At 39.2% G+C, this 18,278-nt stretch overlaps 1 protein-coding gene across 5 annotated transcripts in view; it reads right to left on the bottom strand.

Moving 5' to 3' along the window:
- LOC148954581 (protein-lysine N-methyltransferase EEF2KMT) overlaps positions 1-18,278 on the bottom strand; it is a 100,349-nt gene that overhangs the window by 44,230 nt on the left and 37,841 nt on the right. For all 5 annotated transcript variants that reach the window (XR_016141534.1, XR_016141536.1, XR_016141535.1 and 2 more), the window contains exon 4: positions 1,889-2,147. Coding sequence is in view for 2 of the 5 variants with exons in the window: in XM_089086613.1 (XP_088942739.1) it covers positions 1,889-2,147 (259 nt within the window). In the remaining 3 variants the exon portion in view is untranslated. The remainder of the gene's footprint in view (positions 1-1,888; positions 2,148-18,278) is intronic.

Genomic DNA, 18,278 nt, shown 5'->3' with positions numbered 1-18,278 from the left:
GTAGAAAAAGAAGAGTCAAGCAAGCCGGATTCACGTTCGGCAGGTCAACAACGGAGAAAATTTTCACTATGCGCCAGTTGATCAAGAAGACGGGAGAGTTCCACCGGAAACTGTGCATTGCATTTGTGAACTTCAAGGTTGCCTTCGATTCTGATGATTATCGTTCATTTTGGCTGATACTGAGATCTACGGGCCTACCCAAGAAACATTGCTTACTTTTTGAAAATCTGTATGAGGATACGGATAGCTGCGTGCAAGTCAATGGAAGACGCGTCAATGGAAGACGCAGTCCCACATTTTCGGTGAAGACTGGCGTCCGGCAAGGTTGCGCCGCCGCTCCCGATCTTTTCAACTGCGTCATAGACCATGTTATGACCAGCACGACGGATCGCCTTCAGTTCGGAGACCGGCTACTCTTTGATACTGACGTCGCCGACGACATAGGGCTAGTTGAGAACACCGTCGAAAAGGTCACCAAAGCTCTCCAGGTTCTCTCAGAAGAAGCCTCGAAAGTTGGACTGAAGATCAACTGGCAGAAAACCAAAGTTATGCTCCTTGAGCCCCCCACGTCCCATTCTACTGTAAAGGAAGTAAACATCGGAAGTAACCAAGAAGATGTGGTTGAAGACTTCACTTACCTGGGATCTATTCTGTCGAAGGATGGCTTGATCACAAAAGAGCTTACATCTCGAATAGCCAAAGCGTCAGCACTTGTTGGGAGGCTTAGCAGCATCTAGCAAAAGCCACACATAACCCGCTTTACCAAAATGCACATTTACAATGCGTCAGTCAGCACCGTGCTGCTGTATGGAGCGGAGACGTGGCCGGCTGCAAAATCTATCCTCAGCTCCGTCGATGTAGCACAGACGAAACATCTCCGAAAAATCGAGGGACTTCACTGGACTGATTTCGTTAGCAGCCAGACCCTCCTGTCACGTACGGCACAAACTCCTTTCTCGACGCAGCTCGCCCAGCGTCCTGTTCGGTGGAACGGCCACCTCCTTCGGATGTGACGCGACGCCCCAGCACGGGTCGCATTCAACTTCGACAGCACCCTACACTGATCGAAACGACCCAGAGGACCCACCCCCCCTAGGTGGAAAGACAAAGCCGATGAATTCCTCACCCAAGCGTACATCCCGGTGGAAGAAGCTGCGAGCCTGGCAAGCGATAGGCCAACCAGGAGGCGTCTCTCCGCCGAACCCTCGGCAGAAGCCTTAAGTAAGTCAAGAGTATTCTAGAGGGAACTGTCTGGGGGAAATATTCAGCGAGGAGGGAATGGTCCAAGAAGAACTTTCCGGATATGAGGAGGGGGGATTTAAACAGAAGTGAATTTTCCACGGGGGAAATTTATCATAGGGGAGGGATTTTCAAAGGAAAGTTTTCCCGGAGAGGGGAGGCGGATTTCCCGGCATGATCTGAAAAACATAAGAAATTAAATAAAAAAATAGTTTTTTCAATTAAAGTCAGAAGCAACATTAAAACATAAAACGAACGGAAATTATTCCGTATATGAGGGGGGCTACCCCTTCCTCAACCCTTGATGTTTACGCTAAAGTTTGACTTTTTGCTCCGATCCTTTAAGAACGACTCCTAAAACCCAAGGGCTGTTTATTGAAATAAGAAGCTTCTTAAAGCACTAAAAAACTTTAGGGTAACGAGCGGGGGTTGAGGAAGGGGCAGCATATATGGAGTAATTTCCGTTCGTTATCAGTTTTAATGTTGGTCCTTATAGTTAAAAAAAAACTTTTTTTTTAAGGAAGCATTCGTTATTTCGTCCAAATTTAAGCCAGGAAAATTTTCTTAATTTGATTGAAATAATACTTAATTAAACAGCATTAGCCAATCTCACGACTTCATTACGTCGAGGATCCAGTTTTTTTTTTACCTTGGGAAACAAATTTATGTGACGATTCTTTTCTCTCTATCTCCAGGTCCTTGTTTTGCGGATGGTTAAGCAAGAAGTTAGTTTCCAACAAGGAGAGAACAGTAGGATGGCAGTCAGAGAATATGTATCCAGCGAGGTGGAAGCCAGCTTTCAAAATTGTGATCCCAAGAAATCCAATTCCGGAGCCAAGTTCTATAACTTTTTTTCCTTCTAGGAATCCAGAATTCTCAGCTAACCACTCATACAAATTGAACGCAGCCTAGAAAGAATACTCTCAATAAGAAAACACAAAAACTTTGAAAATGTCTAAGGATGTCACTTATTCCTCTGAAACAAGATGTAGGAGAGCAATTGAGAAACTAGCTTACATTTAGGAATAAAAAGAAACCAACTGAAGAGAACATATATAACTATACAACTTTAAAAGATGCAATCTTAAATGACAGCCCTTTAAAAGCTCTTATTCAAACTGAGACACTTATCACAACGGTACAAAAGCTTGTTGATAGCTGCTTTTTAGAATTCTGCCATTTGGGACTTAAATTACTTTGTCTTAGCGTAGAGGCTAGAGCGGTTAGCGCTACTTTTTGTGTATGAACCTCTGCCTTAAAAGGTCTATGCTATTTATATTCTCACGTTTGCCAAAATTCCCTTGCTAACAGGGAGGAATTTTGTGACTTCACTTGATAGACATTGCTTGTCGAACATTTTTTAGTACAGGAAAATGAGCTCCAAAAAGAGGTCGACCCGAAACAAATTGCAACAGAAATGATTTTTACACCATCTTGTAGAGAAAAAAAACCTGAACAACATATAAATTTTCGCATATTCTGAGTCGACGCAAAATAACCGTTTTTTGGCTTTTAATGCTATTTTTTTCGTTATTCGAATAAATATCGCAATTTTTGTGGACATCGGTTTTTCTTGAACGGAAGTATGATTCTAACCCAAAATAACATGGCGAGACCGAAAACGAAGTCGGATTTAGCGTAAGAAGCACCATAAAAAAAGTAACTGTATTTTTTCGACTTTTTTCGCCTAAAAAATACAATTTTCGTTGTAGCCCGATTTTCTTGAATGAAAGTGTGGTTCTGACGTAGAATCACGAGCTGAGATCGAAAATAGAATCAAATAGGTTGTTCACTGAACCAGAAAAAAAAAATCGTAATCATTAATGAATGATCTACATTTTTTTAGAAAATAATTAGGGAAAGTGAATTACAAACCGAACTGGTTTTCAGTGGTCAGTATCGTAAATCACACTTAAAACACTCTTCGTATACAATTTAGGGTCAACCCATAGTGTCTAATCTTCACAGTCTATTAAATAGAATCAATCTTATAAAAAATACAAAATAGAGAATCAGATTCCGACTAGTTTCACAACTTTTTCATTTGTAATGGATTAACGACTAGGATTCTAGGTTCTCTTCATCATTGTTGCTGTCGATTTTTGGGGAGTTTGAACACATTGTTCCCTTGCAGGTTCTGCATGCTGAAGTACAAATTAAGCCGTTTTTAAAACAGCTACACCTCGCTGAACTACACAGTACACGACAGGAGCACTTCACGATCTTTAGGAGCATACGCGGGGCTGGTGGGAGGTCAGTTGTTAATGGGTACAAGAAGTCATCTTTATTCTTCCATCCCCATTCCTCGGCTTTCAGTTCCGGATCAGGCTCCCGGTCCATACCTGAACTTGATAAAAAACTCTATAGCTATGAAACTTGGCTGCATCAGAAGTTGGTGGCAGATGTTCTGGGTGAACAAAAGAGTTTGCCGTTGTCACTTTCTTTTCAAAAACTTCTCTGCGGAGTTTGTTCAAGTTCCCTCCTTTCGACGAACCGTATATGATCAGCAGGGCGTCTTCACCAGCGGTCTTGATTTCCTCCTTCGAAGCGGACTTCTGCATGAACACTGCAGCTGATGTTCGGAAATCATTGTCTTCTATCAGCCTCTTCAGTGCAAGACCTTTTCCCACACCGTGGATTCGCGAAGTAGAGTCACAGCCTAACAGGGCGTGAGCAAAAAGGATCAGATGACAAGTATCTTGTCCCAGCTTCTCTTTCAGGGTGTGTATGTCCCATATTCGGGGAGCTTTATTCGACTTTGGCTCAAGTGCGAAGAATAGTTTCTTGCTTGACAAGTCACAGTGGTAGCATAAGAGAACCAATAGATCGGTATCGTCCCCAACTACGGCAGTGTCGTGATACCGTGAAGAGGCAACATCAGCTTCCACAATCGGGACATCTGCGTCACCTGATGCCTGGGAGACAGAGACACCATTTGCACGGAGATGATCAGCCAAAGCGCAGATAAACCTGGCTTTATTTTTCTTGCAAGATAAGAACTCTTCTTTCTTCAGCTTGAGCTGCATATCTGCTGTGAAGAAGATCTCACGGCCAACTGTACGACTCCTCAACGAGTGAGCCATATCTTTTATGGAAGCCCCACCATCGTAGCCGTCGAAAACGATAGTGGCAGAAGGGTACTTTCCTGTCACGTAAGTTGCATAATGGTCTAGAATCTCCAGGTATCTTTCATTTTTTGTCCATGGTATCCTGTGCAGCAGAGCTCCTCCGTCTAGGATATATCGAGTGCCTTCGGGGAGGGGAAATGAATGCTTCTCAAGGTTGCACGCCTGGGCTATGGCCTTCGCAAGTTCTGGTTTGTTCGCAGTCCGGAGCATGCAGGAGCTGTCAAAAAGTGACGCTGGGTAGGAACACAGTTCGTGTTGAAAGTACTCAGTTTCCGTAAGATTGATCCTTTTCGCGATCATGATAAACCTCTGAAAAAGAAGAGTCGGGTCTAGTCGTTTTCCGTCTCCCCTTTGACTTTTCTTTGTGGTAATCTGGTTTGCCAGTTCTTTTAGTCGAAACACAAAGTCAGAGACCACCAGTACAGACATGGCGTCAATGACTTTTAGGCCAACATCTTTGGCAGAATCAACGTTGGCAGACGGATAGGCAGTTAGACCATTTGCTATGCTTCTTAACTGAACATCTCCCTCAAATGGTGAACCCCTTTCCAGAAACTCGATAATCGTCTGCGTATCTTTGCAGTATCTCAGTTGCATCGGCTCTGACATCTCCTTGTGCTGATCGCTTGTAACGTACAGAATTTGTGAGATACGTTCCATCAGAAGGTTTACTGTAGAGCAGACTGGTCGCGACAAAACCCATAAGGACCTCTGAGCCTCTGTCATGCCGCTGCCGTTGGTAAGGCCACCACAGGTTTTAAGAGAGCGCATAAGCTCCTGTTCAATGACAAGATCTGTGGAGAGTCCAGCCCAGAATCTATCAGAACGTCTTACTACATGCATGCCACTCTGGAAAGCCTGGTAGACCGTAGGATGGGTATCGTGGAGCTTGTCCATTCGCTGGAGGTAAAGATGGCATGATTTCGTATAGTGGTTGTGTCCTGCAGCCGCCAGGTAAGGTAACATGTCTGAGGTAGACTTCAAATGGAGCTCCCATGACCCAGATCGTTCTCCTTTTACAAAGTTTCGTAGAATCGCAACCATGTCCAAATACTGGAACCAAAGCTTTGATGTTCGACACTGGAGCAGTTCCAACCCGGCATTCCAACCCGGTCTTGGAGTTTTCAGGTACCAGGAGGAATGCCAGAGGATTTCAAGGGTAGAGTTAACAACTGGTTGAAAATCTCTCAGACCTTCATATCTGATTCGCGAGAGTATGGAATCGTCTGATTTATGGTGCACAATGCGTATCTTTTGAGCATTTCTTATGTCATCGGCAGTGGGATTAATCCTAGGAATGCGTATTCTAGCAGAAGTTGACGCTGGTGTCACAGAGGCAATGATACCCATACCGTGGAAAGTATTGTTGCCATCGAGAGTGCAGATATCATGATCCACGTTGTCGGCAACGTGGTGAATAAACCCGCCAGGGAGAATTTCATCCAGATCCTCAACTGCGCTGATGGCTGAACATCTTTCGAATCGCCGAACTTCATAGTACGACGAACAGAATCCCATTGCGTTCAGAGTGTCGATGAGATATCGCGACGCAAAGTGATGATGCATCTGTACACCCAGACCTATTTGCAGAGGTGCAATTACAGCTTGTGGTCTAGCTGCTTGTATGATCGCATGACCAATACTAGCACTCTTGAGGTCTACGGTCTTCCCAACAAATATTTCCCGAAGAAAAAGTCTGAGGCTGTCAGGTACAAAGTTCACAGTTTCTGAAGTGGTTGACAGTTTTTCTAAAACGTCGTAGTCGTCTTTGTTTGTCTGTAGGCCTTTTATGTCGTTTTTCAACAGTTTCGCTGCAGCGCAAAGCAACTGTGCTTTTTCCTTCTCGGGATCTGCAGATCTTGCTTCCACATGATACTGATTTAAGATTGATGACGCAGTATCCATGAAAGTCACTACATTCGACTTTCCGTCGACAGTCGAGATGAGAATTCTAGTACCGAAGTGCTCGAGAATCTTTTTCTTCATATAAACATTGCTGTAAGGTTCAACATCCACTTCAAGAGCGTCACGCATCTTTTGAACTACATCACTGACTGTTGTCTGTTCTTCGTCATTCCTTTCAAGAAACTGCATCGCTTTTATGAAAGCATCCGTTTTCACCTCGTCCTCTGGTCTGCCTGACCTTCTTCTCTTTTTCTCAGGCTCACAGTTCATGTTCTCGTATTTGAATGGAATCCCTCGGCTTGTCCGAAAGTTATTGCTGCAAAGCTGATGGTACACGGCATCAGCGGCATGAAGGTCTGGGACGGTGCATATCCTTCGGTAAACACTGACTGCCCAGTCATCATTTCTCAGTTCGCATGTTTCTTTAATTGTTTTGTCAAAGTCTATGGTCCGAACGCAGAAAACATCTGAGCCTTTCCGGTGTGAAGCTGAGAGGTCAACAGGGCAGCCACAAAACAAGCAAAACTCGTTAAACCTGAACTGTGAAGTACTCGACCGCAACTCGCACTTGGCAGTGGACATTTTAGCTAGCCACTCATCCTTTCGCCTTTGAGTGTCATTGTCAATGTTACGCCTGTGTGTATAATTTTTTCTGCATAACTCATGGACCTTCTGTCCGGCAGTGACCACAACGGTATCCCTTCGCATCTGACTAGATTGGTTAATTCCGGCATCTCCTTTCTGTGTAATAATCGTGTACTTTTATTCGTAATAGAAATTTATTTTTCATATTATGCATTGCAACCACTGTTTATAAATCTCGCTATAAAAAAAAAAAAAGAGTTATTAATAAAAAAAAATCTTATAGAAATTTTAATATATTTATTTTTTTAAGCCGTTTTTAAAGGTCCAGTAATAATGTATATAGGGATGTCAACGTCCCCAAAGTCTTCAATACAACGGCTATAGGCAAGGCAATTGCTTCATTGTTGCACATGGATACGTTATTGAGAGGGCTATGTTTGTTTGAACTTTACTTTCCAAGAAGACGAGGGATATTCAAATGAGCCTTACAGAGAATGTTGAGGAAAGTGTTGAACTAAATGAAAACACGTTATGTTTACACAGATTGTCAAAAGGGTGAAACACAGGAATAAGTAAGTATATTAATTGGGAAAATTCAGGGAATGATAAGGGATATGATCAAAAGACAATATTTGCATGCTACCAATACTACTTGAGCTACTACTATCATACTTCTCCATTTACAATACTGAGGGGAAAGTTGAACTAAATAGCTCAAGAATTAATTGGGGTATTAAGTTGGAACTTTCAGAGAATGCTTAAAGGGGAAATATCGTCTCATCAAAAGGCAATATGCGCACACTACTGCTAACGCTACTGTTAGTGCAACATTTACTACTACTACTTCTATTGCAACTACTTTTAAAGTTAACCTGTCGTGATGATGAGGTCACCTGTTGGTACAAGGTGTATTTCAGGGGACGATTGTCTTCTCAATAGATGTCGCTGTAAAACAAAAAAAAAAAAACAAAAAACTTAAAATGAAATGAAACAAAAAATAAATTTAAGCAAAGAAGTAAATTAAAAAAATTTATACTTTAAACTTTTAAATTATTCAGTTCCGAACCACCATTATAAAAACCGACTTCTTACATGCGCTAATCATTCATCAGAACACTAGCAGATTCACCGGAAAGTATTACTCGACTGTTAGATGGCGGAATTTCGAATAAAATTTTTTCTCGGGGTAGATGGCGAATTTAAATAAAGGTTATGACTGTCACTGACCGGAACTAGTTTTCTACTCGACTTTCTGGCATTACTTGAGGTCTTCGTCTAATTGATTTCTCAGTCAAATCTTGGGAATAAACTTTGAAATCTTTAAAACACTGAGTGATGAATGTGACGATTTTCATTTTTATTGCATTACGTAGCCTTCGAAGTGTCTTATACTAGTGCCTAGTTCAGGTATTTTTACGAACAACTGATCATTTGTTGAATAACAAGTGCCGATTGATTGTCTTTACAAAAATTACCGCAACGCATATTGATGATAGTGAAACTTTTTTGTTTTGCACCAGACACCCAATCGGACTTCATTTTCTGTCTCAGCTTGTCATTCTGCATCAGAATCATACTTCATTTCAAGAAAAACGGTCGGATACTAAAATTATATTTTTTCCGGAAAACGTAAAAAAAATCGCATTAAAAGCCAAAAAACCGTTATTTTGCGTCGACTCAGAATATGCGAAAATGGATATGTTGTTCAGTTTTTTTCTCTACAAGATGGTGTAAGAATCATTTCTGTTGCAATTTGTTTCGGGTCAAACCTCCATTTGCCTGTACTATTTTTCAAGATTCAAGATTCTTTATTTAGCATAAAATATAGATAAACAAAAAAATTTTCAACTAGAGTCAACAGAGACCTAAGCTCGAATCGAAGGATAACCTATTATCAAAATAAATGTTGTGATACACCAAAAGACACAAATAAATGAAAATAAAGAAGACTAGGGAAAAAGAACAAAAAATGAAAAAAAAACATGACAACTCAGCAGTGGCGGATCCAGGGGAGGGGCGAGGGGGCACCCCCCCCTAAAGTAGTGTAATTTACTTAATTAACGCAAGTTTGCGTCAAATAAACTTACTCCTAACGCAAGTTTATCAGATCAACCAATTTTGCCCCCCTCCCCTAAAAGAAATCCTGGATCCCCCCCTGCAACTTAGAGCAGGAGAGGGACAAGGGAGGCTACCCCGTAACAGCAAATTCACAATATATAATGCAAACAAAATTATAGAATAAGAAGTACCTGTCATGAAGAGTAAATAATATATTCTGTTAACTTTTTCTTTAAAAGAGGTCAGCTATTCAGATTAAAAAAAAAATTATTTAGTTTAAGCCTATTTACTGTAGAAGGGATTTTGAAAATCTCACTAAAAATCTAGTTCTTTCACAATTTACTGAATTAAGAACAGCACAAATATTTTCCTGCCATATCTGGATAATGACTGAACTGGAAAACAATGAGGCACAAAAAACTGCGGTGCTTTTCCAACCGATCGCACCACCCTTCCAAAACAAAGTCTCTGTCGGCAACGTTTTCTCAAGAGGGCCCAGATAAGCTGTTCCAGCGTCAACAGTCCTGATTTCCAACAGGGACTCTAAATTATTATCTAAGGGCAAAGCTTTCAACCGCATAGAATACAAAAAAGTCCCATTCATCCTTTCCTTTTTATGTTAAAATACAAGTTACCTTCTGAGTTGCTTGTTTGGTTATTTTCAAATTGGCATCTCTGCATTTAATGTGCGTAGACACACAATGCGCGGATATAAAACATTTTGAAACATAAGTATTTTACAATAAAGCACAAGTGACAACATACATAGTTCCCATTAGAATGATCCCTCCCACACATTTCACTGACCACTGGTTCAATACAATCATCTCTGCGAAAAACAAACAAACAAAGAAACTTATTCCTGACCATAGTTTTCGGGTATGACGGAATTCGCTTTTTTTCGAGACAGAGGGCTAAAATTTTCGTTAGTAGACATGTTGAACTTGATGGGGTAAGTAAGCCTGTCAAAATTATTCGAAGGGTGAAAAAGGTTAAAAAAACTTTCTACCCTAAAGTTTTATATATATTCCAAACTTTACTTATAGAATACTCTTAAGGTATATGTTCTTTCTGAAAGAAGCAATTTTACGACAAGCCTGCAGCTGTAACTTGCAGCAAAATGACAAGATACTTATATCATTGCATTCATTAGTCACAGATATGTCCATTTTCTTAGCCAGAATTATCACATTATTTAAGATTTTTCTTAAAGACGGATATAAACTAACTTAAAAAACAGGAAAATTTTTTTTTTTTTTTTTTTAGCGATTTCCAACCAATTTTCAGCGTATTTTAATCTAAAAAACTCTGTACACCAAATTTCAAGAATTTACGTCGGTAGATGGATAGAAATGAATCTTAGCAATAGAGAAAACTTTCCTCTTCCGTTGATATAATAAAACTGTAGGAGAGAAGAAAAATAACATACCAAAACTAGCACAGGGAACATAAACCTTAAAGTTTTGCACTGCAAGTGCAAGTGAAATGGAAATGCAAGCTTTGTAAGGTAAGGACCGGCGTTTTTAATTGCATTAAAACAGTTTAGGTATGATGTTTTGTATTTTAATTTATGCTGAAAAAAGCGTGCTATCTTTACAGCATAGAGGTAAAAATGACAACAAAAATTAAGACCATAAATTCTATCCCCTTTGCAAGAGCCGCCAGGGAGCCGTATATCCTATTTAGGATAATACATTTTTATCATCCTTTTTACGGGAAAAGAGCTTGAGAGAAAATTGTCTTTATCACCCAAAGTTAAGACAAACATGAGAGAAAATCTTTAAATATAATTCATCAGACAGAAGAAAAATCCAACAATCATTTCATTTGCAAGCCCAGCGAAGTTTGTACCTTTTAATAGTAAGTGGATTAGAAGAACCTGGACTGATAAAAAATTTTGGATATAAGAAATTTTTTTCTCTTCATAATTGTTGAACGAAATGAACTTAAAGCCAATATTGTAAATAGCTTAAAAACAGGAACAGAAAAATCTTTCTCCCCCTAAGACAAAATGATAAAAAAATTTGGGTTGCTTTAAGAGGAGAAAGAATTTCCCGTTCAAAATCACTTTCTTCAGCTTTTTCATGGATGAATCATTGTAACAAAAAAAGAAGGAAATTTCTAGTCTAAAAGATTCAGATGAATAGGAAGTTCTGATTATTTATGGGTTACAAGTCAAGGTTAGATGACAGGTCACCATGGCTTGGTGATTAAAATGCCAAGACGATCCAGTTCATGGGTCATGACTTCAAAATGTTACTGACGGTGGATTTCTTTCTTCTTTTTTTTTGCAAGTTTAGCTGCAAAAGGTACGCAACTGGCCAAACGTCATGGGGAATCGCCCAAACATCCAAAAATAGGCTTGGATGAGCCAAGCAAACAGGTATCTTAAAGTGATTTAAATATTCTTCATATTGTCAGTCTTTCTGGATTGGCCGGTTTACCATAAGAGCGATGAGGGAGCAATGTCGAGCTGTAATCAACTTATCTCTCGATTTTTTAATTGCTCAAACGAGAAGGAAAGAGAGAGGCATAGGGATCAGAGAGTGAGAAAGAACAAAAGAAATGAATAGAGGGGAAAAGACAGAAGAGGGAAGGGAGAGAAAGAGAGAAGTAGGGAAATATAAAACAGTTTTTACCGTAGGGAAGAAGATTTTATGTGTCATCTATCTGTATGGATTATTACAGATGGTAATATGAATTACCATCTGAAGGGTTAGTTATCCATACAGACCAACGATAATCAACATCAAAAGTAAGATTACAACTTTTGTACTTCAGACCAAGGCCAACCTCAGCACTACCATTTTGGCAATAATATATCGTTTTCTTGACTTCTCTTTTTTTATTTTTTCGCTTCCTGAGCTAGAGCTTAATTGACTCGTGTATCTTATCCCTCCTTTACAGGCCAAAGAGCCATTGTGGGGATTAGTGCCATGTATTTATCTTTTATGGATAAATCTCATCTTATGTCAAGTCCTTGATGCTGCAATTATCTTGATAATTGCTCAGAAAAGTGTTAGTGTAGTTACCACTAGATTGATGAGGACGAGATTTGAAAAAAATAAACACACGCCTAGAGAGTAGTCCCTGAAGCCGCGCCACGCGGACACGACGGCGGCGAATGTGTGATTTAGTATCGGCGGCGGCGCGCTGAAACTTTTTTGGCGGCGCGCCGCCAATTTCTGACCGGCGGCGCGCCACGGCACGCCAATTTTTCTGATTAAAAATAATAATAAAAATTCCACTTCACCAAGCACGTTCAACCTCAACTTTATTCTAGTTAGGATTTTTAATTGGTTGGCTAAAAACATACACGAACAATATCATAAAACAGGAATTTGTTGGGCCGTGCGGAAAGTGTTTATGTTCATCGTCGATCAGACCAAGTAGCATTCTCATTTTTAGCAACTACACCCAGGGAAACCTATGTTGTGTTTATGTTTAACATCGCATTGTTCCTATAAAATCCCGTGTTTAGTCATTTTCTTCCTGTTAGTGATTTAGGCTAATGTGTGTATAACTTTCAAAGTTTGAAGTTCAAACATCTCCTGTTCATCAAATACATACGAAAAGGAAGTGAAAAAAACAAATAAAAACATCGAAAAATACTGTATACAAGTCAGATACCATGGCTTAACAACACCAACAGTTTTAAATCAGCGGTTACATCACTTCAGTTACAATTGATGTAACAAAAGTGAGTTTGTTCACTCTGCCAGGAGCCATTGATCTTTTTGCAGTCACTATCAGTCCTGTCGTGCTAAAAAGCCGTTTAGCTGGGAAACTTGTGGCCAGTACAGCCAGATCGTGACGAGCATAAACTGCCACTGGCGGGATCTGATACTTGTGGCCAGTACAGCCAGATCGTGACGAGCATAAACTGCCACTGGCGGGATCTGATATTAGCATTGGACCTTGGGGTCCCACAGAATGCCGCAAATGGGCTTCTTCTTTGTATCTGCTGAAATAAGTTGTTTTTATTAGGGAGAACTAACCTGCATCTTTACTATAGGGCTCCTGCGCCCTACACTACAGGGGGAACTAAACTGCACCTTTACCCTCTTTTCTTATCAACACGGAATAACCCTCCAAAATTTTTTTCTGAAGGAAGTGGTCAAGTTATGAAGTTCCAAGTCAAAGTTTAAGGCTACTTCAACTTCAGTGTGCACTGCTCACTGTGCAAAAAAAAAAAGAGGGAGATGGCGGCCTCCCTCATCTATAGGATAATTTCTATTGGATCCAAATCTTAACTTCACTTTTAAGTTTCATAAAAAAAAAGTTCTAATTTGTATTCCTTTCGATATCATGTTCGGGATTAAAAACCAGAATGCTACCATCTCCTTGACATTCCAAACTTTACGCTAAAATTTAACTTTTGTGCAGCAAAGCTTCGAGAATAATGGCGCAATTAAGAGTATTTGCTTGACATAATAAAATAAAACTTTTATAAATGTGAGTTAGGGTGTTGCCCCTACGAATGAGGCATATACAGTACCATTTAAAGCAAAAAGAAAAATAAAAACAATAGGGCTAGACAGGAAGGGGAAAGAAAAAAGGGAAGAAAAAAGAGAGAGAGAAAAAGAGAGAGAAAGAGAGAATCAAAATTTTTGATTTTATAGCGAGTCCACGTAAAGTTTGACAATCCAATATCCCAGCAAATAAGCACTACATCCGACTAAATCAACAACCGAGACACAAACCTATTCCACATACTGTTTTCCTACATGTGAGCCATCCCGTGGCGTAATCACAACCAGACGTTGATATTAAGTACACAAGAATAGCTATAAATACATCTAGAATTTTATTTGAGTCTTTTCTCCCTCAACACACTAAAGAGTAGAAAACATTTGTTTTCCTGCTTCCTAGAGACAGTGATTTTTTTCAATGTTAAGAATTAAAGCGTGGGGGAGGGCATGACATAGGAGGTCACCCTTGAATAGCTGCAAGATATGTCTCGATTGCCATAAGCTTCCATTTTAAGTGTTTAAAATGCATTTTTTTCCAGATGGCAGGACAAACAATTTAATTTTTAGTGCATTTGAAAATAAACACCTTAAGCAAATTCTTTTTTAATATTTTCATTTTAACCTTTATCTTTGGAAAATCGTCTAGGATAAAAAACTAAGACCAAACAATATGGAAAGGCAGTGTGGTCTTCGTCAATATTTGTGAAAAACTAAGACGTTTCATATCTCCTCATATTAATGATTCATAGTCTATTTTACGCTAATAAATCATGCTCTCACAACTTCAGAACATGGCTACGGCTACCTCTCCTTCAAACAACCAATAGCCAGAGCATTACTTTTATATGATGGTATTTTTGAATATGACTTTAAGGATTTGATAGTCTGACTAACCAGAAAAAGTTAAATACGAATTGAAAAAGAAGCATAATTAACTCTCTAACACATATATTGTCAAGTACTGAAGAACAAACTTCAGTCTCATTTAGAGTTTACTTTTTTCTTCAATCTTGAAAAATTTATAGATGGCTAAGCTTGAACAAACAAATTTTGATTTTACAACCGTCCCAAATGCTTTTAACAAAACCGATAAGGATTTGGGCATAATATTTACTAAGTTGTGTCAACTAACTTGTGGTGCAGCACATTGATATTTTCCATATTTGATGTCATAGGCAACCCCTTTGAGCAATTTTCGTTAAGGATAGCATTGTAAAGTTAGAAGTCAGAAATCAGAAACCATTCATTTCAGTCTCATTCGGTAGTTGCTGTTTCTCGACTCCGAAAGCTTTCATTTCTCAGAGAGACATCTAATAGAGCCTGCATAAATCTCCAGCACAAGCGGCTAAAATTTCTCCCCATAAATAAAACAGACAAGCTAAAATATCCATGTCCATTCTCTGGTTCACGAGAATACGTCACTGTCGTGGTTATCGCACATCGGATGCAGCAAACAATTAACGCCGTTTACAACTGCTATCATATTATAAATGTGCATCAAAAATGACTTTTAAATTTTTCTTATAATTCTTTACTAATTTTCATAACCAAAAGGTAAAAGCAAAATTTCGCAATGTTTTCCAAAAATAATAAGACCTGTCTAATGGAGTCGTAGATTGACTGTAAAGACAGGATTTGCATGGAATTTTTAAATCTAACATAGAATTTTCATAAGAATGATTTCTACAAATCGAAAGTAGAGCGGGTCTGCATGCCTAATGTGTTAGGTACAATTATTCTGCATATTATGAAATAAGAATTGTTTTCCAATTTAACACTGCCCAAATACTTAACCCCCTCCCCCAATGTGCAAATATATAGCCCAAATTATATATTTCCCATCTATTCTGTCACTTCTCTTTGTCTTGTCTCACGCTAAGTTAAAAGAAACTAACGAAGAAAACCAGTTCTACAATGCGTCAATGGATGCCCAACTTGAGTGTTCGGGGCTATATCATACACGTACCGAAACAATAATCGCGAACAGGTTACAAAAAGAAGAAATTGTCAGTTTTGTTCTCCTTTAGAATTCTTAAAATGACACTCGTTTGCTTTGGGAATTATTAGTTTCCTAAATAAGACTGCTTTTGCTTGCACCTAATTTGCCTGATATCAGGGGAAATAGGGTTCAGGCCGAGCTAAACTACAAAACTATCTTAATTTCATGCAACGACGTTTCTGATTTTTTTTTTTTTTTTTTTACTTTGCTTTGAAAGAGGTAAATAAAATAAGTAAATTGCCATTATACCAAATTTCGGTGCTTTGCATCTACAATTCTCTTTTTTGTGCGTGCGTGGTTAATCTCAATTTTATTTTCGATACTTAATATAAAGAATAAATAGTCTTTTGTCTTTTATCTTTCATTGTCGCTATGCAACGCACCTACTAATATTCTTAATCTTTCAATACTTTTTTTTCTATGAGTTTCTTCACAAAGAGTTTCTTCTGTTTATATCAAAGGATTTTTTTCTAGCGCTGGTTTTCAATGGAGGCAAACAAGTTTTAGCCTTTTTTTTAATTTCCAGCTAAATTTCTTATTAGCATATCCTTTCTTGTATGAGTTGCATTTCCACAAAAACCTCAAGGGAAGACAACAAAGGCAGCCAGATATTGGAAGGAAACCTCCACTTCTCCCAAATAAAATTGTCTCCCCCTCTTTAGAATTCCAATGGATTTTTCATTGCATTTTCAACTTCGATGAAAACGCAAAAAAAATGTGAATTGTATGGAGAATACAAGAAAATATAAGAACAATAGTAAAATTTTGGGATTTCCAAGGAGGTAGAGAGGCACGGGCCAGAAATATCACCCTAGATATGTGCCTGGGCCTTACCTCTAACAGAACGTGACCATTTGATCATAGACCCGATAGCAAGGTATGCATATTCTTGATATCCCCTTCAAAATCAAAGACCATAAATAGCAAAAGAAAGTATGGTACAGCGGAAGAATCCTATACAAATCATAGGCAGCGCAAAAGCGCTGCTTAAGTAAAGAACGATGTTGGCACAATGTATTATTTATCTTTTGGTTTTAGACCAAGGCACTTCGTATCGAAGGAGTTGTCGTAGAAACTTGAAAAAGGGCTCATTCAATTGGAAATTCGAGTGGCTTGTGCCCTTTTTAATAGTCGAAAGTGACTAGAAGGCAACTAATACCCTTCCACACCCACCATAGTTCCAAACACATCCAATCAAAATTTTGAGATAGCCATTTTGTTCAGCGCAGTTGATTTCAAGATAGGAATTATGTTTTTGAGGAGGACACTCCCCCCACAGCCCTCAGGGCAAGAGTTGTAAGTTATACCCTGGGGGCATATAAGGTTTTTATAATAAGCTTTGTCGTAAAAACTTTAAAAAGGGCTTATTCGATAGGAAAGGGCTAGTGCCCTTTTTAATAGTAGAAAGTGATTGGAGGGCAACTAACCCCCCATTTACGCCCACCTTTTCCCCAAACACATCCAATCAAAATTTTGAGATAGCCATTTTGTTCACGTAGTTGAAAGTTCTGGAAATTAGGTATTTGAGGATGACAATCCCCCCACAGCCCTCAGGGCAAGGGTTGTAAGTCATGCCCTGGGGGAATATAAGTTTTTTTTTATAGAAAGTGTTGTCGTAGAAACTTCAAAAAGGGCTCATTCGATTGGAAATTGAAATGGCTAGTGCCCTTTTTAATAGTCCACGCCCACCGTTTATACAAACACATCCAATCAAAGTTTTAAGACAGCCATTTTGTTCAAAGTAGTTGAAAGGTCCGGACCTTATATTTTTGAGGATGACACTCCCCACACAGTCCTCAGGCCAAGCGTTGTAAGTTATGCCCTGAGGGCATATAAGGTTTTTATTGAAAGTTTTGTCGTAGAAACTTGAAAAAGGGCTCATTCGATTGGAAATTCAAAGGGCTAGTGCCCTTTTTAATAGTCGAAAGTGATTGGCGGGCAACTAACCACCCTGTGACGCCCACTTTTTCCCCATACACATCCAATCAAATTTTTAGACAGCCATTTTGTTCAACGTAGCTAAGTTTTGGGAATTAGGTCTTTGAGGATGATACCCCCCTCAGAGCCTTCAGGGCAAGGGCTGTAAGTTATACCCTGAGGGCATATAAGGTGTTTATATACAGCGATGTCGTAGAAACTTCAAAATGGGCTCATTCAATCGCAAATCGAAAGGGCTAGTGCCCTTTTTAATAGTCAAAAGCGATTGAAGGGCAACTAACCCCCCTCTCACATCCACCATTTTCCCAAACACATACAATCAGAAATTTGAGTTAGCCATTTTGTTCAGCGCAGTTGTAAGCTCTAGAAATTAGGTCTTTTAGGATAACAACCCCCCAAAGCCCTCAGGGCAAAGGCTATAAGTTATGCTCTGGGGGCATATAAGGTTTTTTTTATAGAAAATGTTGTTGTAAAAATTTCAGTAAGGGCTCATTCAGTTGGCAATTGAAAGGGCTGCCCTTTTTAATAGGCTAGTCAAAACTGATTGCAGAACAAATAACCTCCCTCTCACACCCAACATTTCCCCAAACACATCCAATAAAATTTTTTAAATAGCCATTTTTTTCAACGTAGTTGAAAGTTTAGGATATTATGCCTATGAGGATGATCAACCCCCCCCCCCCTCCCCAACCACACACACACACATACACCTAAGGGCAAGGGTTGTATATTAGGCCCTGGGGGCATATACAGTTTTATAAAGCGTTGTATAGTAACTTCGAAGGGCTAGTACCCTTTTTAATAGTCAAAAGTGATTGGAGGAAAACTAACACCCCTCCCATGCCCACCATTTCCCCAAAAACATCCAATAAAAATTTTGATATAGCCGTTTTGTTCAAAGTATTTGACAATTCCGGAAATTATGTCTTTGAGGATGACACTCCTCCCACAGCC

This window comes from Artemia sp. Qi Xiang Cuo, chromosome 3 (genome assembly GCF_049724085.1).
Source record: "Artemia sp. Qi Xiang Cuo chromosome 3, ASM4972408v1, whole genome shotgun sequence".
NCBI lineage: Eukaryota > Metazoa > Arthropoda > Branchiopoda > Anostraca > Artemiidae > Artemia > Artemia sp. Qi Xiang Cuo.
The sequence above is the reverse complement of the archived record's forward strand: the minus strand, read 5'-3'. Positions and strand labels throughout refer to the sequence as shown.